Below are 25,570 nucleotides of genomic sequence, written 5' to 3'. Positions count from 1 at the left end.
AACAACGTGGTTAGTCAACTTCTTTCTAGCCTTGATAATTTCTCCTGTGTCAGATTAAACGTTTAAATACTTCTACTTGTATCTTGGAGTAACATTCGTTTGTTTTGATGGAAGGTATGATATAATGAATTACTAAACATTATAGAACAATTCAGTAGTTCAGGAAGTATCAATGAAACTATATATATATATATATCCAGATGCAAACATTTGACATAGGTTATTTTTCCGTGTATTCATTATATTGCAATGTCATGGTTTACAGTAGTATTGACACTTTTTTTTAATGCTTTACAACCCCCACCATGAGGGTGTCCTATTGATACTTTTGACTTTTTACTTAGAGGATTGTTACAGGCTTTTATATTTTACATGTGAAATTTTCTCTTTTCTTTTTTTGAAAGTATTTTCAACGTGTTAGTTTTTGTGCTTTATTGTCTGTTGTTACAGAGAGACTTCGTGAACCATTTGTACAGTTCTGTTCTTTATTCCCATCTCCCCAACCTTTCCGATTTAAATGAAAGGAGGTCTTTTTATATGTGTGTGTATATCTTTCTGAGCAACCCAACTAGGACGTGTGTGTGTGTGTGTGTGTGTGTGTGTGTGTGTGTATGTAATGTGCATATTCTTTCCATTGTCTATTAATAGTGTGTTCTAATTTTGTGATAATACGGGAAAACCTTTATTCCCTCTGTGTTTTCTGAATTTTATTTAGGGAAGCTCATCGGTCAGAAATTTAGTATTCATTAGACCTAAGACTTAGGTGGCCCACAGAATTCATTGTTATATAAATTGTATTTGTTTTGTTACTTTCCAAACAGGATCAATATGGAAATTATGTAATCCAGCATGTATTGGAGCATGGTCGCCCTGAAGATAAAAGTAAGATCGTAGCAGAAATTCGGGGCAATGTACTTGTACTGAGTCAACACAAATTTGCAAGGTATGTGTTTTGAATTACACAGACTCTTTTCTGTAGGAGAAATATGTAGTTTTAAAGGTACAGAAAAGAAGCATATACTAATTACTCCAAGGTGTTTGTCCAGCTGGGTATGCATACGGCTTAAAGTCACATTGCTCTACTATAAAGTCTGTTGATGGCCTCTTTAGTTCTCCACAATCAGCTACTTGGAAATCTGAGGAAAATGTTTATAAATACTGTAAGACTTGTGTTTCATCAACTTATTTAGAATTATGAAACAATCTTTTATCCAGTTTACTTTGTAACCTGGACATAGAAGACAATTTAGTGTATCTGTGCAGTCTTGCTATTCTTAGACTCGCCTTTCCTGTCTTTTTATTACTTCATTTGAAGCATAAAATACATTGGTTATATCCAGACTGTGCAAGATACTTGGTTGGTTTTTTTCTCCCAATTTTATTTTTATAAAGTAGTTCACGATATTATTATCTCACATTATTGTGAGATAATGTCACGGTCACAGTCCTCCCATTGTTCATCGATTTGCTCGAGCGGGCCCAGTAACGTTTCCATCATGAGACTTCTTGTTACTGTGTTTGGCATATCGAATACGTCACGGGTAGCTTGCCAGGCTCTGCCATGCGGGAGAGATACTCTCGGTAGCTTGCCGGGCTCTCCGAGAGGGGTGAAATAATGTATCTCACAATAATAAAAATAATTTATTACATTATTGTAATTATAATATTCCAGCACCAATCCCACCACCATAATGCCTTCCCACCAGTATCCTCTCGAATTTCACCCACCACCACCACCCAAGCCTGTCTCCCAAAAGTAGGTCCTAAATAATTTATTTTGTATGAGTTGTTATGAATAAAGTGCTTAAAATCATCCAAAAAAAACTTTCCTTAAAGGAAAATGTGAGAAGATGGTTGAAGATACTTGTTTTACTCATATTTTACATAACGGTGAGAAGCATGATCAGACCTGAGGGCACTGTTGGCCCCCCTGTGGTCAGGTCAGTCTGCAGAGTGAGCTGGTGTATCGAATTGTATGCAAAACCCAGTACTTGACATTTTTGGAATACTCTTTGTTCCTGGTTTTTAGAATAAATAAAAGCAAGTGTGACTCATGCGGAGGTTGGGGTGCAGTTATGTTGCAGTTACTGGAAGGATGTTACACACAGCTTCATTACTCATCTTTTCAATTGTGGTGTTTGTTGGAAGGGCCATACCCTATCCTTATGGTGCTTGCAACAGCTGACTGGTGTAGCTAGAGATCGCTTGTTTCACGCATGGACTTGGATTTATGGGAGTCCATCCCCAGTGGGCCTCTCATAGTGCTCCATGCCAGAGCAAACTGTGACCCTGAACCATTGCCTGGCTCCCACCAGTGGGCTGTGGGCACTGAAAAGGGTCCTACAGCGGGAGGGGGGAAAATAGACTGGAGCCATAGTCTCAGAGGAAGGCGCCTACTTTGTTCACAGCTGATCCTGGCTCACATCCTCAGTACCACCTACAGTTCCCCAGACACTGCCAGGGATGACTGCTGAGCACAGAGCCTAGAACATTCCCCGAGTGTTGCTGGATGTGACCCAAATCCCCATGCAAGGGGAGGAAAGAGGGAGGTCAGGAGGCAGGGAGAAAGTTATCAAGGGAGTTGAGGGAAAGAGCTTTCTTGCCGCCTGGGCATAGTCCTGGGAATTGAGTTCACACTCTCACACCTTTGGCCACTGAGCCAGCTCTGGCCCCAACTTTAATGTTTTTAACTAGTTCTTTTTTTTTTTAATCTCTCTTTTTGGGTCACACCCGGCAATGAACAGGAGTTACTCCTGGCTCTATGCTCAGGAATCACCCCTGGCGGTGCTCAGGGGATCGTATGGGATGCTGGAAATCGAACCCGGGTTGGCCGCATGCAAGGCAAACGCCCTACCTGCTGTGCTATTGCTCCAGCCCCCTAACTAGTTCATTTTTATTTGTGAAATGGGAGTAGTGGAAAGAAATAAAATTACACAGAGATCCAATTTCTCCATGGCCTAAGTATATCAGAGTTGCTTCAGATCTATGTTACTACTATTTTGGACTTGTCTACACAAGGGCCTCAAGGACCAGTGTGTTCTCTCTCTCGCTTTCCCTTGCTCTCTCACTCTCACTGTCACTCTTTCTCTCTCCCTCCTCTCTCTTTCTCTCTCCCTCCTCTCTCTCTCTCCTTCTCTCTCTCTCTCTCTCATTTTGGTTTTGGGCCACATGCAGTGATTTGCAGGCCTTACTCTTGGCTCAAGCTGGAGCCATAGCACAGCGGGTAGGGCGTTTACCTTGCACGTGGCCGATCCAGGTTCGATTCCTCTGTCCGTCTCAGAGAGCCCAGCGATCTACCGAGAGTATCCTGCCTGCACAGTAAAGCCTGACAAGCTGCCCGTGACGTATTCAATATGCTAGAAACAGTAACAACAAGTCTCACAATGGAGACTTTACTGGTGTCCACTCAAGCAAATCCAACGGTGGGGCGGGGGGGGGGGGGGTGGGTGGCATGGCAGTGCTGCTCCTGGCTCTGCACTCAAGCATCACCTTGGCAAGGTTTAGAGTGCCAGTGGGGTGCCTGGGCTAGATGCTGGGTTGGCCACTACCCAAAACAGATGGTAGATATCAGAGGGCAGTAGTGTGCTATTGATATTGATAGTAAGGTGGGGCTGGGGGCAGTTAGGGGAATTTTCCTGTTTTTATAGCTTACAGGTCTAGCCCTGTCTGCTCCATACTAGGCTAAACTAGGAAATCTTCCATGTTCCCAAAAGGTAGAGTTTGGGGCAACCATGGCAACAGGACTGTCCACCTGACAGGGTAGCAGTCCTGGAAAGGAAGAGAACAGGGGATGAGTAGAGATCAAACGCATCTTTCCAGGCAGCCAATTGGCCCCTGTACCACATTTGCATAGGACAGACTCCAAATAGCCCAGCTAGCTCCAAAAGATTTGAGCTGAGATTTCAGCTGCTACCTGCTGTGTAGTAGTGGAATTTATAGCTCGAGTTCAACTAAACTGCACAAATAAAGGGAGTAGAGTGGTGGCTTATATAGAACTGTAGAGTACCTTTCATTCACTGTTTAAATAAAGGAGCAATATGACCTATACTCAAAAAAAGAGAATAGAAAAAGAAAAAGAATGTAATGAGTAGCTCCGTGTCAGAGGAGATTACAACATGTGGTATTATTATAACCGAAGGATATAAAGGAACATGCTTATAGTGAATGAAAAGGTAATTAGTGTTAGAGAATTAGAAGTGATTTTTTTTGTTTGTTTTTTTGTTTTGTTTTGTTTTTTGTTTTGCTTTTTGGGTCACACCCGTGATGCACAGGGGTTACTCCTGGCTCATGCACCCAGGAATTACTCCTAGTGGTGCTCGGGGGACCATATGGGATGCTGGGTTGGCCATGTGCAAGGCAAACGCCCTACCCATTGTTCTATTGCTGCAGCCCCCTAGAAGTGTATTTTCAAAAGAACAAAATGGACATTGCGGGGACCAGGGCAATAACTCAGAGGGCTGGAGCACATGCTGACCTACAGAGACTTCAACCTTGATCCTTGGCATTGCATGGCCCCTACATACTCCTTGGGAGAGGCCTACCACCCAGAGAAAAGACATTCTAGGTAGAAAAATAACATGAGATTGTACCGTGTGATCTCAAGGTGTGACTGAAGACCACGAAAAGCCAATAAAACTTGAAAAATAGGTAATGGAAATAAGGCATTAAAATAGATTAATGGCTCTCTTTCCTCTCTCTCTCTTTCTCTCTCTCTCTCTCTCTCTCTCTCTCTCTCTCTCTCGCATGCGCGTGCGCGCACACACCCACACACACACACACACACAAAACTCCTGATTTCTGGACCATTACCTAGTAGTGTTCAAGAGAACCATGCAGTGCTGGGGATTGAACTCACAACTCCACATGATAAACTTGTACCCCAGCCCCCCGCCTTCTGCACTTGGGCTACTCCCCAGTCTTTTCTGGACTTTTGAAGGTTGACCCAGAACACAAAGTATAATTTCCTTGCTTCTGGAGTGTGCATTTACATATTACTGAAACTGTATTGTCCAAAATTAATTTTATATTGTCATATTTAAAAAGCCAAGCTGAAGGCTAGAGAGATGGCATAGCAGGTTAGGCCAACTTCAGGTAGATCCTAGCATCCCATTTGCATTGCTGCCCCTGCCCCAGCTGGCCAGCAGTGAAAGCGTCTCGGTATGGCCACCAACAAAAAGCCAAATTTATCACAGAAAGCTACACTGTTCTTACCACTGACAAACATAAAACTGCAGCTTCAGTTCCAGAAACACTAGAATAAATGGGGAGAGGGGGGTTTTGATTGAGCTATGCTCAAATGCTAAGGAGTTGTCTCCAGTGGTTCTAGGGTTTAAATTTGGGCTTCCCATTGAGAATGCATGTTCCCACCCTTTTGAGTGCTCTCTGACTTTAGAATGAACTTGGAAAGAAACAAATGTTCTATAATATAGAAGGAAGCTTTGGGCTAGATGGGATCTTATGTTCATAGCTGCTTGCTTACTTGGAAAGACAGATCAGTGCTTGAGCGGGCCCAGTAACGTCTCCATTGGAGACTTTGTTGTTACTGTGTCTGGCATATCGAATACTCTCGGTAGCTTGCCGGGCTCTCCGAGAGGAGCGGAGGAATCGAACTCGGGTCGGCCATGTTGGCCGCTTGTAAGGCGAACGCCCTACCCGCTGTGCTAATTTCTGCACCCCAGACAATAAATGTCCAAGCCCGATCCAGTTTAGTATTGTTCTCATCTTGAATACTTTGTAGATGAAACTGGCCTGCATCGGGAAAGGTAGAGCCCTGACAGCACGGCCGAAAAGGGAAGAATTCTTGGTCTGGACTTTTGGAGAAGCCATTGACTTAAAGGAGATTATTTTTTGCTTAATACTCTCTTAGTCAATACTAGAATGGTACACGGTTGTGAAAAGGAAAGTTGTGGAACCTGTCAGGAGCTGCCTTTTGGCTGGTTGGTCATGGGAACAGATTCTCATGAATTTGGAGAAAAGGTTGACTCAGTCCGTTGCCATCCATGCTGTCCACAGGCTGCCTTCAGCTTGCTGCCTGGAAATTAGATGGGTTTCAGGGATGGGTTCCTCAGTGGCTGCCCCTGAAAAATTTTTTTAAAGTGAAAAATAAAAGGAAAGTTGAGTGTGAAACTTTCTCCTGTCTGGCCAGAGTGGAAAAACTATTGGTTAGACTTAATAAAAGAGATCACTGGATTTCAGCATCTACTAGGATGATAAATATTATCCTCTATGAGCGGTTTTAGCTTGGGGGGTTTGTTTCATAGTCTGCGTAAGAGCATATATGTAAAACTACGTAACGTTGAGGGGTCCTTATAGAGACACAAGCAACACTCATTCTCTCTCTGTCCTGGTGCCAGAGATCGCTGTGATAGTCAGATGTAAGAGCAAGCACTTGTATTACCGGCTACAGCAGGCCAGAAAGATAGTACAGCAGGCAAGGTACTAGCATTGCTTATGGCCAACCCAAGTTCAATCCCCAGCGCCATATCTGATCCCTTGTACATGACTAGGAATGAGCCCTGAGCCACCACCTCTAGGCAAAGCAAATCAGAAGTCATCTTTGACCAGCAACACCTTCTTGTGACTTAGAAACCTCTGGAATAGAAGAGTCTAAGACTCTGGTGATGGTTGTTTGGTAAATATCTTCAGAGCTGGCCTTTGGAAAGTAGAGTAAAATTAAGGCTACTGGGTGCAATGACAGAGAAGCATATTGGCTTCATACATTTGCTTTCACACATAAGAAAACGTAACTGTTTTTCTGTATAAACGTTTACCTCAGAAAATAATTACTCTCAGGCCTCTGGACTTCCTAATTTTTAAATTGTTTTGTTTTTTTTTGGGGGGGGGGCATGCCTGGTGGTGCTCAGGGTCAACTCCTGACTCTGTGTTCAGGAATCACTCCTGGCAGTGCTCAGAGGACCAATGGGATGCTGGGGATCGAACCTGGGTTGCCCGTCTGCCAGACAGATGTCCCACTTGCTCCGACCCTAGGTCTGGATTCGTTAGGTCTGGACTGTTTTCAGTTCTGTTTCTGTTGGAGCATTTATTGCTCCTGAGCAGTTCTTTGCCTTTCTCGAGCTCACTGTCAAAGCCTTCCGCTGCTTTGCACCATGTGTTCCTGCCAGGTCTTGACTTCAGCAGTGCCTCTCTTACCTTCTGGCCACAGATGCCAGGTAGTGACAAGTGAGGCATCTGTCATTCTGTGAGACACCCATAGCACGGCCTTTGGGGAGCACCTAGCAGCATTCCTGTCTCCTTCCCCGAGATTCTACAGCAGGGAAGTGTTTAGAAGGTGGGCACACCTGCTCCAGGGGGACTGCTGTCAGGCTCACCAGAGGTGGTGTGAGGTAGAGTGGGGAGTGGTCACTGGGTTCCTGCTTGTTTATGTCCCTTTGCTCTGCTTTTGGCACTGCACACTCGTGTTTCTGTTGACAGGCAAGGAGAGACCTGTAAGATTTTGGTGCACGTTAAAGTGGCACTTCTTAACCTTTGTGGCTATTAACCCAAGTCACGTGCCTTTAGTGTTTTGGTCCCTTCCGCCCCCTGGACTTGGTCCCTACCTAGTAGGGGTTGGCTCATCCTCCAGGACCTGCCCTCAGCTATGGTCCAAGTGCCCGGCGGAGTGTTTCCTAGAGACGGTTCATCTTCCCAAACTTTGGGTCGTTTACTGCCCCCATCCCCGTGGGGCTGGATCGGGCAGCCACACACAGGTCCTGCCTCTCAGGGAGCCCTTTGTAAGAGTTGTCCCTGGTTCTGTCTCTTTGTAGCAACGTTGTGGAGAAGTGTGTCACTCATGCCTCCCGTACGGAGCGCGCTGTGCTTATTGATGAGGTGTGCACCATGAATGACGGTCCCCACAGTGCCTTATACACCATGATGAAGGACCAGTACGCCAACTACGTAGTCCAGAAGATGATCGATGTGGCGGAGCCCGCACAGCGGAAGATTGTCATGCATAAGGTAGGAGCCTTGCAGGCAGCGGCCTTCCTGCCGAGGCCTTTGTCACTAAATGATGGTTTCACATGCTGCGCTCTCCTTTCCCTGTCATGGGAACGTCTGTTGACTCCCTCTTGGCGAAGACACAGCAATAGGAGAGGTGGACACTGAGTGATTTTCCTCCCCGAGCTTCTGCCTGGCTGCTCCTGTGCTGGGAGGCCACTTCTCACTTGGACTGACACACCTGCTGGTCCTCATCCAGTCACCTGCCACCGTCTCCTGAAGGACCTCCTGCTCAGGCACTGCCCAGAGTGCGCATGAGGGAGAAAGAAGCCGAGCTGAGGGGAGCACGGGAGAGCATGTCTCAGGGGGCTAGACAGACAGAGGGATTCAGACTTCTCAGGCAGTGCTTCTCAGCCTTTTCCTGACCATGGCCCCAAGTCTCAAGCTGTCACCCTGCTGACACCATTTTTGCTGGTGGCTCCTTTGGAATATCCTGGTGACCCATGGGGGACCTTATGACCTCCGGTGGAGGAGCACAGTGCTAGGTGCTGGGAATGGGAGCCAGCAGAGAATGGCTTCAGGGACAGCCAGAGAGGGCCCAGCACCAGGGCTCCTGAGAGGCCCACCTCGGGTGTGCGCCCACGGCCTGTGCTGGGCACCTCTTCTGCGCCTCAGGTACCTTGGATCAACCCTCCCTCAGCCTCCCCAGAGTGGGCTCTGAGCATACTCGGTCTCGGGGCAGCGGGTGGCCACGGTCTGGCAATGATGACCCACTTGCCCTCACTGAGAACAAAGTTCCGTAATGAGAATCTCTGTTATGGACTCAAGTTCTGAGCCAGACGTGGCGCCCACCAGCTCCAGTTCCAGATAAGAACCACAGAGACCGTGGCACGGGTGTTTGGTGATGGCCAGTGAAGGCTGGGGCAGCCAGGGTGCCTGCAGGTGTGTCAGGGTCTGGCAAAGGCAGACCAAATGCTGGAGATAGACAAAGTATTTTTCAATTCATTTTTAATTAAAAAGAAATACAGTGCTAGGGATATGGCTTCATTACAGAACACTGGCCTTGCTTGTCTGAGGGCCTGGGTTTAATCCCCAGCACTTAAAAAATTTGGGGGTGGGGCCATCCCCAGCATTGCTCAGGGTTTACTTCTGTCTCTGTGCTCAAGCATGTTTATTCCTGGCAGGCTCAGGGAACCATATGGGGATTGAACCCAGGTTGGCCGCGTGCGAGGCAAGCGCCCTACACACTCTGCTATTGCTCTGGCCCCAACATTAAAATCTTTTTATTATGCATGCATTCTCTATGTCTGCCGCAGTCCCTCATTTTAACAGGGTTATATCGATGACCGAGGCAGTATTCTGCAGAGTTAGAGTGAGTGGTATGAGACAAATAGTGGGAAGAGAGCCACGTAAGAACAAGTCAGTGCCACTTCCAGTGTGGGGTATAGAGAAGTCTTCCCTAAGGAAATGATGCTTGAATAGACCTCTGAGCGGGTTGTGAGGGAAGGCTTGAAGGCAAGGACATGAGTCTGAAGAGTAAAGCAGGTTCAGTGGAGCAGACCGTGGTGCCAAAGTCACCTTCCCATCCCTGGGGATGGGGTACCGAGGGCATGTGACTGTGTGGCTGAAGTAGGGGTGGGGCAGAAGGGACTTGGACAGAGGCAGTGGCAGGAGGAGGGAAAATTCAAGAATCTTGATGATTCTGCCTGGCAGCATCCTTTTCAACAAGGAGAAGCGTTAGGGTGGAAGGGGATGGTCACTGTCACCCCCTGGGCGGTCAGGTAAAAGGTGGGGAAGAACAAGCCAGCTGGTGGGGTCTCTCAGGAAGCAGAGAGGGGAAAGGTTAAGGCTAGACTTTCTGGCCAGTCAGTCCAGGAAGAGAATGGCGAGACATTGAATTCCACGTCCTTTCTAAAAGAACTACACAAAACCAGGAGTCCTGGACCTCAGGTTCCTGCTCGGAAAGCATTAGCTGCGCGCATAGACTCCCACTTCCAGCGGCAGCCCGGTGTGCCCTGGCAAGCAGTGTAGCAGTGTCCTGGGCAGGCACCCAGTTGAGACGGCAGTAGGTGATGTAGGCCTGCCCTGTGAGACTGCACCGAGGGTTCCATCCCTTGAGGCCCTTCATGCTGACACACTGCCCTGGGCATGTGTGCACTCACGTGCACTCTCCGTGACCAACGGGTCCTTCGTGTCTTGTGGCATAATGGTTGGTGAAGCACCCAATGGTGCACACGGAGCCTTGCATGCTCTGGTCACTTTGGTTGTCACTGGTCACTTCTGGTGCCCGTGAGCTGGGAGCAGGAGACAGGTGCCAGGCCCAGGATTTAGGGTGCTCAGGGGGACCTCACACTGGTCTGTCAGGCTACACTTTCCCCAAGAGTTTTTCCCCAGTGCATGGCCTCCAGAGCCCCTCGTCTCGTGTCCTCAGGTCAAGAAGCTGCTCCCCTCACCTGGCGGGCCCCTGGGGCCACTGCCCTCCGAGGCAGCACTTGAAAGTGTGACCGTCAGGGAGGCCCCCTCGCCCACAGGCAGTTGTCAGACCCTTGTGACACGGACTGTGCTTCCTCCCCAGATCCGGCCCCACATCGCGACTCTTCGCAAGTACACCTATGGCAAGCACATCCTGGCCAAGCTGGAGAAGTACTACATGAAGAATGGCGTTGACTTAGGGCCCATCTGTGGTCCCCCCAATGGTATTATCTGAGGCAGTGTCGCCCTCGTCCCCTCAGTCCCGACTGACCTCACTGGCTCACTGGTGAATCCAGCCAGCAACCAGAAATGTTCTACTCTCAAGCTGAAATGGGAAGTGGTTGCTCCCGGATGACCCTCTCCTCCAAAAAAAGGAATCAAATCCACAAGTGGAAAGCCTTTGTAAATCTGTTTAATTTTATTACACATAACATGTACTAATTATTTTTTTTAATTGACTAATTGCCCTGTTGTTTTACTGGTGTATAGGATACTTGTACATAGGTAACCAATGTACATGGGAGGGCGCATATTTTGTTCAATGTTGTATCTATATTCCACGTGTGGAAACTTTCAGGGTGGTTGGTTTAACAAAAAATGTTTTAAATAAAAAAAAAGAAAAAAGGTTTTTAACTCATTTGCCTCATGGGCAAGTTTTGCAAATAACTCTTCCCCACCTCCTCATTTTAGTAAAAAACTAAAAAACCAAAAAAAAGTTTGAATTTTAGTTAAATGACCCCAAACTGGCATTTAACACTGTTTATAAAATATATATATATACATATATATATAATGAAAATTGCTTCAGAGTTGCTAAAGCTTCAGTTTATGACATTAAGTTTATGAAACTTCTAAAAATTGCCGTTTTGGAGACTATTATGCTGAAGAAGTGTGTTTTGAGGAGGAGACCGAGCCCGCGACTCCCGGGCGGGGCGGGTGTACTTGTTTACTGCCTACTGGATTTTTTTCTGTTCACATTGAAAGGCAAAATCTGATTATTTAGCATGAGAAAAAAAATCCAACTCTGCTTTTGGTCTTGCTTCTATAAATATATAGTGTATACTTGGTGTAGACTTTGCATATATACAAATTTGTAGTATTTTCTTGTTTTGATGTCTAATCTGTATCTATAATGTACCCTAGTAGTCGAACATACTTTTGATTGTACAATTGTACATTTGTATACCTGTAATGTAAATGTGGAGAAGTTTGAATCAACATAAACACGTTTTTTGGTAAGGAAAGAGAATTAGCCAGCCCTGTGCATTCAGTGCATATTCACACCTGCGGTCGTAGCATAGTGTTGTATATTGTAAATTGTAATTTCAACCAGAAGTAAAATTTTCTTTCGAAGGAATAAATGTTCTTTATACAGCCTAGTTGAAGTTTAAAAAGAAAAAATAGCTTGGTTTTATTTGTCATCTAGTCAGCGGTAGCGAGATCCTTTCTAAATGTTATTCAAGATGATTCAGTTCTCACTAGTGTTTTTTTAATCCTAAAGTAATGTTTTGCTTATTTTGTGACAGTCGAAAGGACGTGCAAAGTTCAGCCCTGCCCCAGCTTTCCTCACAATCAGAGGCCCCTCACCTTGTAAAGTGTGAATTACCCTTCCTTTTTGTACAGAAGATGAACTGTATTTTGCATTTTGTCTACTTGTAAGTGAATGTAACATACTGTCAATTTTCCTTGTTTGAATATAGAATTGTAACACTACACGGTGTACATTTCCAGAGCCTTGTGTATATTTCCAATGAACTTTTTTGCAAGCACACTTGTAACCATATGTGTATAATTAACAAACCTGTGTATGCTTATGCCTGGGCAACTATTTTTTGTAACTCTTGTGTAGATTGTCTCTAAACAATGTGTGATCTTTATTTTGAAAAATACAGAACTTTGGAATCTGAGTTTGTGCTCTTAACATGTTTTTCTTAGCCCAAAGATGTTGGGTTTAGCCAGCCCAGTGCACACATACTGAGATTTCCCGTTTCTGTTGAGATCATAGTGCTAGTGGGTGTCAGCTGGGACCCCTCTGCCCTCCGTCTCTCTGAGCATGGCCCACTCTTTCCAGCCTCTGTGTGTGGAACCCAGGGTTTGGATTAGAGTCCAGAGGGTGACCAGTGTCTCCCTGCTGAGGGCAGGGTGGGGACCTGCTTTCTGAGGCACTGGGCAGGCAAAGCCTCCCTTCCTGGGGCCTCTTCTCTGCTCCTTCTCACCTGCCTGCTGGCTCGGTGGCCCAGTTTCTTGTTCATCCTGGACACCCAAAGACTCAGGGCCTCTCCCAGCATGAGATGAGGAGCCTCTAGTTCACCCAGGCACCTCCCGTCATGGGTGGGTGTCCGAGGACCCCACTTTCTCCACCAGGTACAGCCACAGTGGCCAAGCAAACCCACGATGGGCTCAGCTGGGAAGCTCTGAGTGGTCCATGGTACCCTAGGGTAAGGAAGTGGTCGCTAACAAGGCCTAGGCATGGATGGGGGAAGGAACCAGACCTTCATCCAGCAGAGAGTGAGCCAGGACCCACCACTGACTGCACTAGGGCCATCTTGAGCCGGGAAATGCACTGAAGACGATGCTGTGTCCAGGGTGACTCTCAAGGACTTTACAGTCTCGCGCAGAGACAGCTACGGTGGAGGCTGGGCCCAGGGCGGCCCCTGCCAGCTGGTCCTTTGAGGTGGGAGCGAGAGTCATTCACTGAGGCCCGATAGCTGCTTCCCTTCCACTTGGCTGTTGCTGCTCACGCTTTGTTCTCTGGACATCTCGCCTTGGCACTGCATGAAACATTTCTGTTTTTTATTGACAACAAAACATGGTGCTAGGTTAGAAGTGTGCTGGTCCCTCCAGCGGTGTCTCAGGTCCGGGGGAAGCTTTCCAGCCAGGCCCAGAGTTTAATCCCCGCTGCCTTTTATGAGGCCACTAGGGTGAGGAATATGATAGTACCTGGGCAAGGGTCACATGAACCCATGTGCTTTCACTCTCATTTATCACACAGCCCGGGTCTGCACAGGTGTTGGGTCATTCCTTGGGTGAAGTTTGGATGACCTGATGCCAGGGAGCTGCCATGGGTTTGCCATGGTTCTCCCAACAGTGGTGCCAGTGTTGTGGTCATCCCCATCTTGTAAACACACGGGAACGGGACGGGCTCATCTGGGTTCGTGTGTGACTGAACCTGATGCGACTCCCGCCTCTGCAGCACTGATTTTCCAGGTGACAGGTCAACCCTGGCTGGGTTCTGTCCACCTCATTTGATTGGCTGTGATCCCCCAGTGCTACAAAGAGTCCCAAGATGTACCATCCTGAGTGGACACCTGCATTTCCCTCCCCTTGGGGTCCTCACACTCACCGTGAAGAGTGCTGACTGCAAACCACTGTGTTCTGTGACCCTGTCCCAGTGCTAGTTATCTGCAGAGGAGGAAAGTAGGGGACATGCTGGCAGCCCACTAGATGTGAGTGAGATTGGGACCCAGACATGCCAAGTGAGGAATTTATGTAACTTTTCTGGCTCTGAGCACAGTGCTCTATCTATGCTACGTTGCTCATGCCATCAGCTCCAAGAAGAGCTTCCCACCCCCCTTTTTTTGGTGGGGGAAGGCAGGAGGACAAGGGGCACCTCTATGGTGCTCAGGGTTTGCACCCCAGTCAGCCAAGATTTTCCCCTGCTCTCCCGGCCCAGCTCTCCACCTGGGGGTTAGGAAGGGCGCTGTGATTCCATGTAGTTACCAGCTATCACCACACGAGGGCACGGCTATCTAAGGATAACGTTCCAGAGGCCTGCGGGTTCCAGCTCCAAGGTCAGGACTGGACGGCTTTCCTCTGATTTGACTGGTTCAGGAATGAGTGTCCTCCAGAGACCAGAGGGCTGGTCTCTTCCCTAGGACCATGCTTCCTCCCCTCGTCCTTACTCCTGTGGATAGAGCTGTCCCTCCTGCCAACTTAGGTTGGTGGAATATGGTCACAGGTGGTTTCACAGACCCACCTCTGTTTAGGATTTCCTCTGTTCCTTCTGGCAAGTCACTAACCTCTCAGAGTCTCAGTTTCTCCAAATGTGACTTGACGTGGATGCCCAGCCAGGTCTTCTCTTCACAGGTTGGAATGATGTCTAATAGGGAATAGAAGGAGGAGAGGAAGGGTGAAGGGGAGAGAAAATAGGCCTGTATGTTTGTGCTGGCCCCAGCAAGACCATACCTAAGCAAAGTTTCAGCCACCCCAGAATGGATGCTAACAAAAATGAATACACTCCTTTGTTATACTGTGGAGGTGAGGAGTTCCCAGCCAGTGCTCAGGAGCCCGTGGGACCATGCCTAGTGACGCTAGACCAGCCAAATGGCATGGTTCAGGGGCTGGAGCAGTAGTACAATGGGTAGGGCATTTGCCTTGCACACAGCCGACCCAGGTTTGATCTCTGACATCCCATATGGTCCTGAGCACTGCCAGGAGTAAGCCCCTGAGCAGTGCAAGGTATGACCCAAAAAACAAAAACAAAAAAAAGCCAACCCCCTGCGTGGTTTTGTACTCGTGCCCAGCAATCCTTGGCACAGCCCCCCCCGTCCCCCCCCCCCCCATGCAGCAGGAGTGGAGATGAGCACATGGGGCCAGGATGCAACCCTGGGGCCAAGTGCATGCAAACCAAGTGCTTTAACACTGAGTGATACCTCGGCCCAAAGTGGAACTATGTTTATTTTGGGTTGCGGGCCATAGGGGTACTCAGGAGATACTCCTGGCTCTGTACTCAGGGGTAGTTCACAATGGACAGGAGCAATGGCACAGTGGGTAGGGCATTTGCCTTGCAGGCGGCCAACCCAGCCGATCCGAGTTTGATTCTTCCACCCCTCTCGGAGAGCCTGGCAAGCTACCAAGAGTATCTCGCCTGCACCCGTGACGTATTCGATATGCCAAACACAGTAACAAGTCTCACAGTGGAGACGTCCGTTACTGGGCCCACTTGAGCAAATCGATGAACAATGGGAGGACAGGGCTACAGTGCTACAGTTCACAATATTTGAATACATTTAATATTCAAACACCAATCCCACCACCATTATACCTTTCCACCACCATATTTCAGATGTTTCCATCCCGAACCGCAATCCCTGCCCCAAAGCAGAACTGAAATAATAGATTTCCCTCTAAGGTTGGTTGCCTCTTACTTGGAATTCCATCAAGTGTGGTGAGGTACTCTTGGAGTATGGATAGAATGTGTCCTATGAAGTGTCACACAGTTGCATTTGTGGCTGTGTGGTCCAGAAAAATGTTCACTCATGGGTAAGGCTCAGCCCGAGTGTGTGGAGAGTGGCTGTGAGCATAGCAGCGGTTGTGTTCTGGAGGTTTTCGGCTGCCGGGGCTGGGTCCCTTGGGGCGGGGAGGGCTCTCACGCACCCACTCTGGGACGGAGGGAGCATCACTCTTGATGGTGCTCGGGGGACCCTCCATGCCAGGGATGGAGCCTGGGCCTCCCGCATGCAAAGCCTATGCTCTTGCCCTTTGAGCCATCTTCCAGCTTGGAAATAATCCTTTTCTTTTGCTGCTATTCTTGTACATCACCTCCCTTTTCCTGTCGATAAAAACTGCTCTTAGATGAACCTTTCGAGGCATGTTTCTGCTTGCTCCATGGAATGCTGCCCATTTCGGGGTCATCTAATGAAGCAATTAGATCTTCAAATGAAGTGAGTGGGAGTATTCTTAACAGGTCAGATGCTTGGCATTCCCCGCCAAGTTCACGTGACCTCAGGCCCTGCTGCCTTTTGCAGGGACCCACACCCCAGTGCAGGCACCAGGCTTCGGGGTGGCCAGTGGCCAATGAGCTTCAAACCCCAACTCTACCAGCTCTGCCACCTTTGAAACTCATTTGCCCTCTCCTTCCTCCCTTCCCTCCCAGCCACTGCCAGCCACAGGCTCTCCCAGAGGCCATCAGAGCCGTGTGGCATAGCCTGGGTACACAGGCAGAGCTGTGCTAGGTACCACGTTACCCTTCTCCGGGGTACAGAATGGTGGTCTGGTGTCTCCTGCTAGGCTTGAGCCCTGAGCACTTTTGTGAGGACCCCTTTATCCTCCACACTGGCCATTGTCAGGATGATGTGCTGTGTCCGTGCCACCCCAGGCCCTCTGCCGTCCCCACCTCTGCCTGGCCCCTGCCCTGAAAGGGGTGTCTCAGGGGGCTCCGGACTGACCTCTCCAGGATCCTGTGTCACTTCCTCAGAACCCTCCATGCCAGGAGCCCAGGAGGACCAGTGATCTAGGCTCCCCTGAGCCCGCTCCCCTCAACTCTGCGGCTCCCGAGCTCCTAGTCCAGAGACAGGTGCCAGGGGAGGAGGGGTACCCCCATTTGGGCCTGGCCCAGCCCACCCTGAGGCCGCCTAAAGACTGGACCTGAGACCCCCAGAGGCCGCTGATGCCCTGTTGTTCTGGAGGTTGTGTTCCTGATGTTGTGTTGAGATGCCTGAGCCTTGCTTTCTGTCAGACTTCCCCCTACTTCCAGGAAGAGCACAAAGTCTGCCCCCCCCCCCCGACCCCTGCAGGGTGACAAGTGAGCCCCAAGCTGATGGCCTTATAGTTACAGGGTAGGGAGGAGCCCGCTGGGGGCAGACCAGGTACCCCACCAACTCCAACTCCCAGCCAAGTGCTCTTAGCTGCCCTGGAGAACCTGGGGCAGCGGTGATAGCTGTAGTTCAAGGCTTGAGGAGCTGGTCAGTCACTTATCCCAGCTTCAGCTCCACGGGCTGCCCAGCACCTGGACGGGGTCCCCTCTGCCCCTGCTCACCCGCTCCTGGTCAAAGTCCTTTGCCCCCTCTTTTTGGTTGTCACCCAGCTGGGTTGCTGGAGGCCCAGGATGAAGTGAGAAAGAAGAAATATTTTTAGAGAGGCACTTTTTTTTTCTTCCAGAAAACTGGCTGCAAATGTGCAATTTATTCCCCAGCATGTTGGTTTTCTGCAAGCCTCCGCTGCTGCTCCTCCCCCTCCCCCTTTTCCTCCTTCTCTTCCCATAGGACAGTGGGGGTCCCCACGGTGCTGCCAACCCGGCCCCCCACAGGTGGAGTGCCCCTTTGATTGGGACCCAGCACTGAGGAGCAGCTGTCCTTGGGAGCTGGGGGAGAAGGACCAGGGAGTGCCCAGCTGCTTCATTGTTTTCAAAATCTTTGGAGGAGGGGCAGAGAACTCCACCGGGGGGAGCAGAGCTGGGGCCTCCCTTCTGGCTCAATCACAAACTGTGACCTTGAGGACACCCGCCCCATCAGGTGGCCTTGATGGTGGGGGGATTCCACACCTGCTTGCTGTGGTGCTTGCTGGGACCCGTATCCTCCATTTGGGGGTGCCCCTATAACTGCTGGAGACCCCAAAGAGCAAAGCAGCCAAGATCACCATCTGTGCTTTAAGCAGCACTGGGGTCGAACTTGCAGCTTCATATTGGCTAGGCAGGGGCCGTAGTCCCTACATCACCTTCCAGCCCATCACTTCCCTTTTAAACCTCCGTTTTCTCACCTGTGAATTGGGCAGATGGAATGCGCCCAGAGAGAACAGGCTTGTCCCGCACATTTCGTGCACCAAGGCTGCCGTGCCCAAGGCCTGCAGGTTCTGGGCCTCATGCACACATCTGCCACCCGAGTCTCAGGCAGCTCAGGGCACCTCAGCGGGCCTGGCATGGCCCCCTGGCTCCCCACAGCAGTGCTCCCCCAGGCCTGTCTGCCAGGGCTGAGTGCAGATGCTCCCTCTGCTCGAAGCCCCTCTCCAGTCCCTGCAGGACCCTCACTGCAGACTGGTGGTGCGGATTCTCCCACGTGGCTCCTGGGCGGCTCCACTGTCCTCATTGCTGCGGGGTCCCTGGGCAGCCCCTTCCAAGGCTTTGCCCCTGATTCAAACCTGTGAGCTGCACAAGAGCCTCCCCTGTCCTCAGTGAGTCTGACCCCCTTTATCTCCTCTAGCAGTGCCACCACCGGCCTGACCCGAGAAAGAGGTAGGGTCATGCTCAGCGCTGCTGGCTCTTGCCTCAGACTCCCTACTCAGGTAACGGGACCCGCTCTGCCACCCACACCTGCCCTAGTGCACCTCCGGGGGTCCTTTCAGCACCCCAATTTGCTACCCCCAGCTCAGAACTTGGGGAGAGGCCTGGGTGTGCGGGGGCTGGGGGTGCCACTGATCCTCATCCTGAAAGCCAGCACATGGGGTCCCCGGGATGATGGCACAGTGCCTCTGCGTCAACATGCTCACCCGGGCAGGGGCCCTGCCAATGTTCCCCGTAGCTTGCCCGGGCTACTCCCCAGCCTTGCACACACCAGCAGCCTTGGTGTGTCCCAGGTTCTCTCTGGGACTTCAGGGGTCCCCTGGCCAAACTCCAGGGCTGGGTCCTGGATTTAGGGATCACTCGGACATTTTGGAAGAAATCCTCGTCTGTGGCCTCAATATGGTGTATGAAGCAGGCCTGGGGGGCAGGCGAGCAGCCTGGTATTGGGGAAGGGGCAGGCCTGGGCCAGGAGCAGGGGGAGGCCCTGTCCTCTGGTTCTTTGTCTGCTCTGACATAGAGGAGGCCTGTCGGGAGCCCAACCCACCCATGTGTCCCCCCCACCCCCCACTCCATGAGGCTATGACAGACCTCATCCGTACCCTCCTGGCTCTGAACTCGCCTCTCTGGCCCCCATTTCCCCTACTGCCCAGTGGGGTGAAGTCAAGAGTACAGGACCCCAGCTGCTCCTCAGGCCCAGCTTTGGTCCCTGGAGGCATCTGCCCCCCCCGGAGAGGAAGTGGGAGCCCTTCACAAACGTTGGGCAGTGCTGGTGAGTCGGGGGTGCGGGTCCTGGGCTCTCAGCCTCGCGTGGCAGCAAGTGGGTCCAGCGGTGGCACTCACCTTGCATCCTGCACACCCCCACTTGGTCCCCAGCACCATCATTGCCAGGGGTCACACCTGGAATAGTCCCTGAGCACCAGTGGCTGCACCCACCTTCAAACAAGGCAATCAGTCTGTCCAGTCAAACCTGAGGGAGGGGGTGTGCAGCAGGGTAGCCTTTGCTGAGCACTGGATGCCAGGGCAGAGCAGTGGGGTGGAGCAGGCCCACTGGGGCATCTTGGTTCCACATGTATCTGAATATGCACCAGGCCAGCGTGTCTCCAGGGTGACTCCCCATGCTAGCCCTTATCATGGACCAAATGCTTCCTGACATACCCTGATCCATCACCCAGAACTGTCTATAACCCGACTCAGGAACCAGTTGTGTGACCTTGGGTTAGTGTCTTAATTTCTCTGGGCCTCATTCTGCATGTCTCAGATGGGGATCATGTCCACATGCATCTCACAGAGCAGAGCCTGGATTGAGTCGGCCTTCACTTCAATTCAGGTTGCCGACCCCTGGGGCTATGGAGGGGGCCTCTGTGGGAGACTGGTGGGGATGCATGCACCCATGCACTACATGTCTGCATGTAGGTGTATGTGTGTGACTGCACGTGTACGGATGGGATGTGACCAAGCAATGGTCCTTCCCAGAGGGCCCCAGTGACCCAAGGAACAGTGTGCTGGGCGGGGGTAGGTGGCCGCGTGGGTGAGAAGGAGGTGACAGGAGCCTGGAGTATCCTGGAGTGGTTCACGTGCCACGGATCCGGGAGGGTGGGCCACAGTGCGCTGTAAGGGAGCAAGAGCTTCTCTGAGCCTCAAGGAGAGTCAGCACTGGGGGTGGGGTGGGGTGGGGAGCCTGCAAGCTCAAGTGGCCTGGGCACCTCAGCTCTGTGACCAGCAGGTGGCGCTCCATGCCTGTCCATGGATTTACCCCTCCGCCCTCTGCTTCCAAGGGGCAGGTTAGCGGCTCCCCAATGTCAGAAGCTGGCACTGCTCACTGCAGGCGGACCTGTGTGTGGACATGGTCCCCATGGACCTGCAGGTGCCAGGCTGCTAGCCCTGCACAGCTCCATGGCTCAGCGTTCCTGTCCTGGCAACTCCCATGGGTCAGAAGCCTTTATTGTCACGGGCCTGACATCTGTCACCACACCCTAACTCTGATGCAGAAACCCAGAGAAGTAGGCTGTGCTGGGCCCGGGCGCCCCTCTGGGAGGGGAGGTGACCATTGCCTTTAAGCATCAGCCGTTTGAGTCCGCAGGACAATGACCATCAGATCTTTCAGCTTCTCAAACTGTCTCTCGCGGGGACCTGGCCCAGGAGATTTGCACTCACTGGCAGGGTGAATGAATGCATGCGGCGGTGCCTTCATTACTTCCTTGCGGTGGCCAGGTCTCAGGTCTCCAGCTCACAGGCACTCAGGACATGGAGCCTGATGCCTGGCCAGCCCAGACCCAGAGTGTGTCCACTCCATGCAGTGCTGTTTGGCCAGCCCCAGCCCCGGGACCACTCAGCTCCTGGGCCCTTATCTCCCTGAGGTGCCCAGAGGTCGGAATCCCAAAAAGTTTGGTAATGGGATTTTCAGAGGTTGGGACCTTAGAATTCCTAGGGACTGTGGAATCTCAGAGTTGGAAAGTTTCCCTCCTCCGGCTCTGGGATGTGTGCCAGAGGCCGCTGGCCGGGCCTTACATGTCTCCGGGCCCGCACGCTCACTCCTCTACCTCTGGACTTCCTCTCCGAGGCCCTGAAGTCGGGGTCCCCCGAGTCCAAAGTCAGCACAGCTGCGTCCCCAGAGCCTGCCTCCAGCTCTTCCCCCGTCCCAGCTCCTCCCTCAGCTCTGCCCTCCTGGTTTTCTTGGGGGTATTCTGCTATCAGCTTGGGGTCCTTGTCTTGCTGCAGGCCCAGCACTGGGACACAGGGGCCAGTGCTGGGCCTGCAGCAAGTGGTCTTGCGAGTGGTCCTGGGCATCACCTTCAGTCCACCAAGGTGAGCTCCTTCCCCACCCCCCTCCTCCCCTGGGCCCCAGGGGCAGGCTGGCTGGGGACAGTCACTCATGTGACATCTGGAGTGTGGTCAGTGCCCCGTCTCCTGCCCAGCCTGTGCTGTGAGTGCCCGCTGCGTTTCAGGGCCTGTGCTGGGCTTGGGGCCACGCAGGAGCAGAAAGTCTCAGAGCCTGCCCTGCCAGCTCCTGCTGGGGGTCGGGAGAGAGCAGAGTAAGTGCTTAGGGCCCCCCCTGACTGGGAGAGAGGCACTGTAGGCCCAATGTCCCCCAGGACCCCAGGAAGGTCCTATCTTCACAGCACCTGCGCTGGATGGAGAGTCCAGGCCACACTGCCCAAGGGTCCAGGCTCCCTGGCTGGGGTCACACAGCTGAGGGGGGTAAGCTGGTCAGTTCGAGCAGTTTCTGGACCCTGCTCTGTGTCCTGTGACAGGGCTGCGAGGGAGGTCACACCATGCCTGAGGGGTGTGTGTGTGTGTGTGTGTGTGTGTGTGTGTGTGTGTGTGTGTTCCTCTGCCCTGCCTGCCACTGAGGTGTCCCTCCACTCAGACCCTGTACATTTCCACGCGGGGCCCTGCCACCCCAGGAACCGCTGTGGAGGCCACTTGTCCCCAGCTGAGCCGTGTGGTGTCCCTGCTGCGGGGATGGGGGAAGGGGGCTTCAGGGAGGGCAGGCGGCCCGGGGGTGCGTGTGCCCTGGGACCCCGGCCGGGGCGGGGCCAGGCCGCCCCCAGGTGTCTGGGAGTAGGGGTGCAGGGCGGGCGCGCAGGGCCCCGGGGATGCGAGTGCGGGGCTTGGGGCGCGAAGCGGGCGGAGAGCTGGGGCCCGGGCGGGGGCCTGGCCGGGGGCCCGGGGGCGGGGGGGCGCGGGGGCGGGGCCGGGGGCGCCCGCAGCCGCCCCGCCCCGCGCCCCTCCTCCCGCCCCGCCCGCGCTGGGGGCGGCCGGCGGCGGCGCACGCTTCCTGCGGGCGCGGCGGCTGGGCGCGGAGCTGCGAGGCGGAGCCGGGCGGCCGAGCCGAGCCCCAGCCGAGCCGCGCGTCGCCGCCGCCGCCGAGCAGCCGCCCCGCGCCCGCGCTCGGGAACAAAAGGCGCCGCCGCCATGAAGCCGGGGCCGCCCGGGGCCCGCGCGCTGCTGCCGCCGCCGCCGCCGCCGCCGCTGCTGCTGCTGCTGCTGCTGCTGGCGGGCCGCGCCGCGGGGGTGAGTGTCGCGCGGACCCCGCCCCGCAGCCGGGCCCGGCCGGCCGGCCCGCCGCCCCCCGCCCCCGCCGCGGGCCGGGCGCGCCCAGGACTCCCCCGGGGGTCGCGGCCGGGATCGGGGCCCGCGGGAGGAGGGGCGCGTGAAGGTGATCCGAGGGGGTGTGAGCGTGACCCGCGGTGGCCGCCGCACTTGGGATGCTGGGACCCGTGGGCGGACGCGGGCAGGGGAAGGGCCGAGGACGTGCCCGGCACCTGGGTGGGCGCCGCCGCCCTACGTGCGTGTGTGTGTGTGTGTGTGTGTGCGCGCGCGCGCGCGCGCAAGCGCCTGCGTGTGTGTGTGTGTGTGTGTGTGTGTGTGTGTGTGTGTGTGTGGCCGCAGGCTGGTGACCCATTGTGCCTGACGTGTGTGCTCGGGACAGCGCTGGGTGGCTGCTGGCCGAGGCCGTGGGAACGGGCGGGGTGATGGGGGGCCCGCTGGTGGGCGTGTGCCGGCCCCGGAGCACGCGGGCGCGGGCATCCGAGTGTGCCCGCCTGTGCCCGCGCCGCACCCCTTAGCCCCGCATGCAGGTAGAGGTGAGTGTGTGCGGGGTGACCGCTGAGTGTCCCTTTGAGAAGCCGTCGGAGCTGAGCCTCCATCCCAGCTCAGCTCGGGGAGCAGAGCCCAAGGAGGGGGCAGGGGGAGGGACCGTGCCCGGGTTGGAGCCCTGCGAGTTCCCTTGTGGACACGTGGCTGGGGCCGGCTGAGCGGGGCGCTGCTTCCAGGCCGAGACTGGCCCATCCCCACGACATTGGGTCAAGCCTCTCAAGCAACCCGGCCTCTCCTCCCTCTCCCCTCCCCCAGACGATCTGTCCCACAGGAGGGGCTGAGGGGCTGACTTCTCGGCCATGCTCTGGTCGGCCTTCCCCATGTTGAGCCTGCTGAGGAGGGAGGGCCTGGCTGGCACACCCCTTTTCTCGGGAGGTGGAGGGGAGGGACTCAGCTGCCCTGGATTTGGGTCACTTTCTCCACCCCATTCTCCAGCACTGTCTCCTGTCAGGAACTTGGAAATCTCTCCCCATTCACTGCCCGACCTTGGTCTGTACCCTGCCTCCGCTTCCCCTCCTCAGGGCCAGGACTGTCAGGATGGAGACTAAGGGAAGGGTCCTGGGGGCCTGCGTCTTCCTGATGACCCTCAGTCCTTGGTGCTGTGGGGGGATCTGATTTAGGGTAGGGACATGGTGCAGACCCCCCCAGCTCTGCCTCCCTGATGCTCTGGATCTGTAGGAGAGAGGGGCGGGGCTCCAGATAATGTGGGGAGGGGGCTCTCTGCAGGCTCCCTCCCTCCCCTCGATGGTGTGTGTGTGGGGGTAGCTCCTCATCTGGCCCGAGCACAGTCTCAGAGGAAGAGGCACAGCTGCAGCAGGGAGGGCTGGAGTGAGGGCTGAGGACCCAGCTCCGGCCAGCCTGATGGGGGAGGGGCCTCTAAGGACATCAGCAGGACAGGTGGGGACAAGTGCTGTCCTGCTCTCTGGCTTCTGCACCAAGGGGTGGACTCTGGAGGGTCAGGCCACCAGACACCGAGAGTGCCTGCTGCAGGCCTGCCTCCGCCCCCGCCCTGAAAGGCGCCGGGGCATTCTGGGGCTCTGTGCCTTTCCAGGGGCTGATGGCGTTTTAGGTGTTCCTGAGCAACTCTCAACACTTGCTGATTTCTTGCTCTTACAGGTTAGGGAGCAGGAAGGGAGAGAGACATGTGAGGGTCCCTAGGGGGTGAGGGGCTCTCCTGAGCCCCTGTCCAAAAGCCTGGGGCTCCCTTCTCCTCCTTCCAGCTGCACCAGGCTTGTCCTCAGGACTTAAGAACTGTCCCCCTAAGGCTCAGTGGACAGAGACCTGCTGTGTGACTTTGGCAAGGAATTCCTCTCTCTGATTCAGCTTCCAGTCCATAAAATGGGGACAGGAACTGAGCCCCCTCACAGTGGGGTGGTTAGGGGAAGGAGCTCCTATGGTGGGCTGGACAGTGACTTTCATGCTGCGTGGGCTACAGAAATAAGGCCCTTCCCTGGTGGAGCTGGGGTGTTCACCAAGGACTTCCTGGAGGAGGAGGTGTTGAGGAAAGCTACACTAAGCAGCTGCAGTTCTCCCAGCCACCTGGCAGGCTCAGCTGTCCACTGGGGATAAATCCCAATCAGGACTGTGATTGAGGGTGACCGTCATCCCTGCAGATTTGAGAAAGGTATTGGAAGCAGCTTGGTATTTCCAGCTGTGGGTCTCTTTCCGTGACCTCCATCGGGGAGCAGAGAGGGATGGGGTTTGCTGGAGAAAACGCTTGGATTCTGGAAAGCAAAGGCGTCCTCTTACTCCTGGGCTGGGGGCCCGGCCCCTGGCAGTCCAGGGCAGGGCTAAGCCTGGGCTCTGGCAAAAGGAGGGGACCGCAGGGTTTATCCTGGAGGCAAGACAGCTTTCCCCAGACGCCAGGGCTGGCCCTGGGCTTCCCCTCCTGCTCTTCCTGCTGCTGCTGGGAGCTCCCCCAACAGCTGCATGGGGGAGCCGGCTGGATCCTTCTGGAAGGAACAACAGTTGGATTCCTGCAGACCAGAGCTGCCTGGAGGGAAGGCGGGGCCTGCGGGCAGGATTTGGGAGCAAGTTGTCCCCCAGGGCTCCCTACAGGGCCCCCAGCGCTTATGCAGCCTGTCTGCCCCCCACTGCTCCTCCACAGGGGCTCAGTGATCCCTCCAATCACCTCAAGGGCAGAATGATCCGAACCCCCCTGGAGAGATGAGGAAACCAAGGCCCAGGGGGATTAGGCAGCTTGCCCTGGGCTGCCCGACTGCAGAGCAGATGGGTGGAACTGGCTGGGTCCAGCCTCTCTTGAGGTGTGATCTTGGACCACTTCAATTCTCAGAGCCTCTCCCCTGTACCCCAGTTATGCTCACATGATCTGTTTCCTACGTGCCAGGAATGCCCTGCTCTTCCCACACTGACCCCCACTTTGGAGTGGGGAGGGCCTGGCCCTGCCTCAGGGCTCTGAGTGTCCAGGGGCCGGTAGGTGGTGGGGGAGGGGGTCAGTAAGGTGAGAGTGTGTAAACCAGATTTGAGAGGGCGCCCAGGTCTAGCCCATGTGATTGTGGCACAGGACGGGGACTGTTAGGACCTCAGGAACCCCCAGCCCTGAGCCTG

General features: G+C 53.5%; 2 protein-coding genes and 2 non-coding genes across 16 annotated transcripts in view; all 4 read left to right on the top strand.

The window, feature by feature from the left end:
• PUM1 (pumilio RNA binding family member 1) overlaps window positions 1-12,314 on the top strand; it is a 145,668-nt gene extending 133,354 nt beyond the window's left edge. For all 13 annotated transcript variants that reach the window (XM_056122718.1, XM_056122717.1, XM_056122707.1 and 10 more), the window contains 3 exons: window positions 822-943; window positions 7,764-7,956; window positions 10,511-12,314. In XM_056122718.1, coding sequence (XP_055978693.1) covers window positions 822-943; window positions 7,764-7,956; window positions 10,511-10,642 — 447 coding nt within the window. In that variant the 3' untranslated portion in view covers window positions 10,643-12,314. The remainder of the gene's footprint in view (window positions 1-821; window positions 944-7,763; window positions 7,957-10,510) is intronic.
• On the top strand, window positions 2,215-2,348 carry LOC130032234 (small nucleolar RNA SNORA42/SNORA80 family). The gene has a single exon (XR_008793784.1). It is a non-coding gene; the product is annotated as a small nucleolar RNA SNORA42/SNORA80 family (small nucleolar RNA).
• On the top strand, window positions 8,691-8,775 carry LOC130032219 (small nucleolar RNA SNORD103/SNORD85). The gene has a single exon (XR_008793770.1). It is a non-coding gene; the product is annotated as a small nucleolar RNA SNORD103/SNORD85 (small nucleolar RNA).
• A 10,064-nt stretch (window positions 12,315-22,378) lies between the features above and the next one.
• The window catches only part of SDC3 (syndecan 3), a gene marked incomplete at its 5' end in the record, with an annotated part of 36,826 nt that continues 33,634 nt past the window's right edge, over window positions 22,379-25,570 (top strand). Inside the window, one exon of the mRNA XM_056122956.1 lies at window positions 22,379-22,417. Coding sequence (XP_055978931.1) covers window positions 22,379-22,417 — 39 coding nt within the window. The remainder of the gene's footprint in view (window positions 22,418-25,570) is intronic.

This window comes from Sorex fumeus, unplaced genomic scaffold (assembly GCF_029834395.1).
Source record: "Sorex fumeus unplaced genomic scaffold, SorFum_2.1 ptg000047l, whole genome shotgun sequence".
Lineage (NCBI taxonomy): Eukaryota > Metazoa > Chordata > Mammalia > Eulipotyphla > Soricidae > Sorex > Sorex fumeus.
This window is presented reverse-complemented; position numbering and strand designations above follow the sequence as displayed.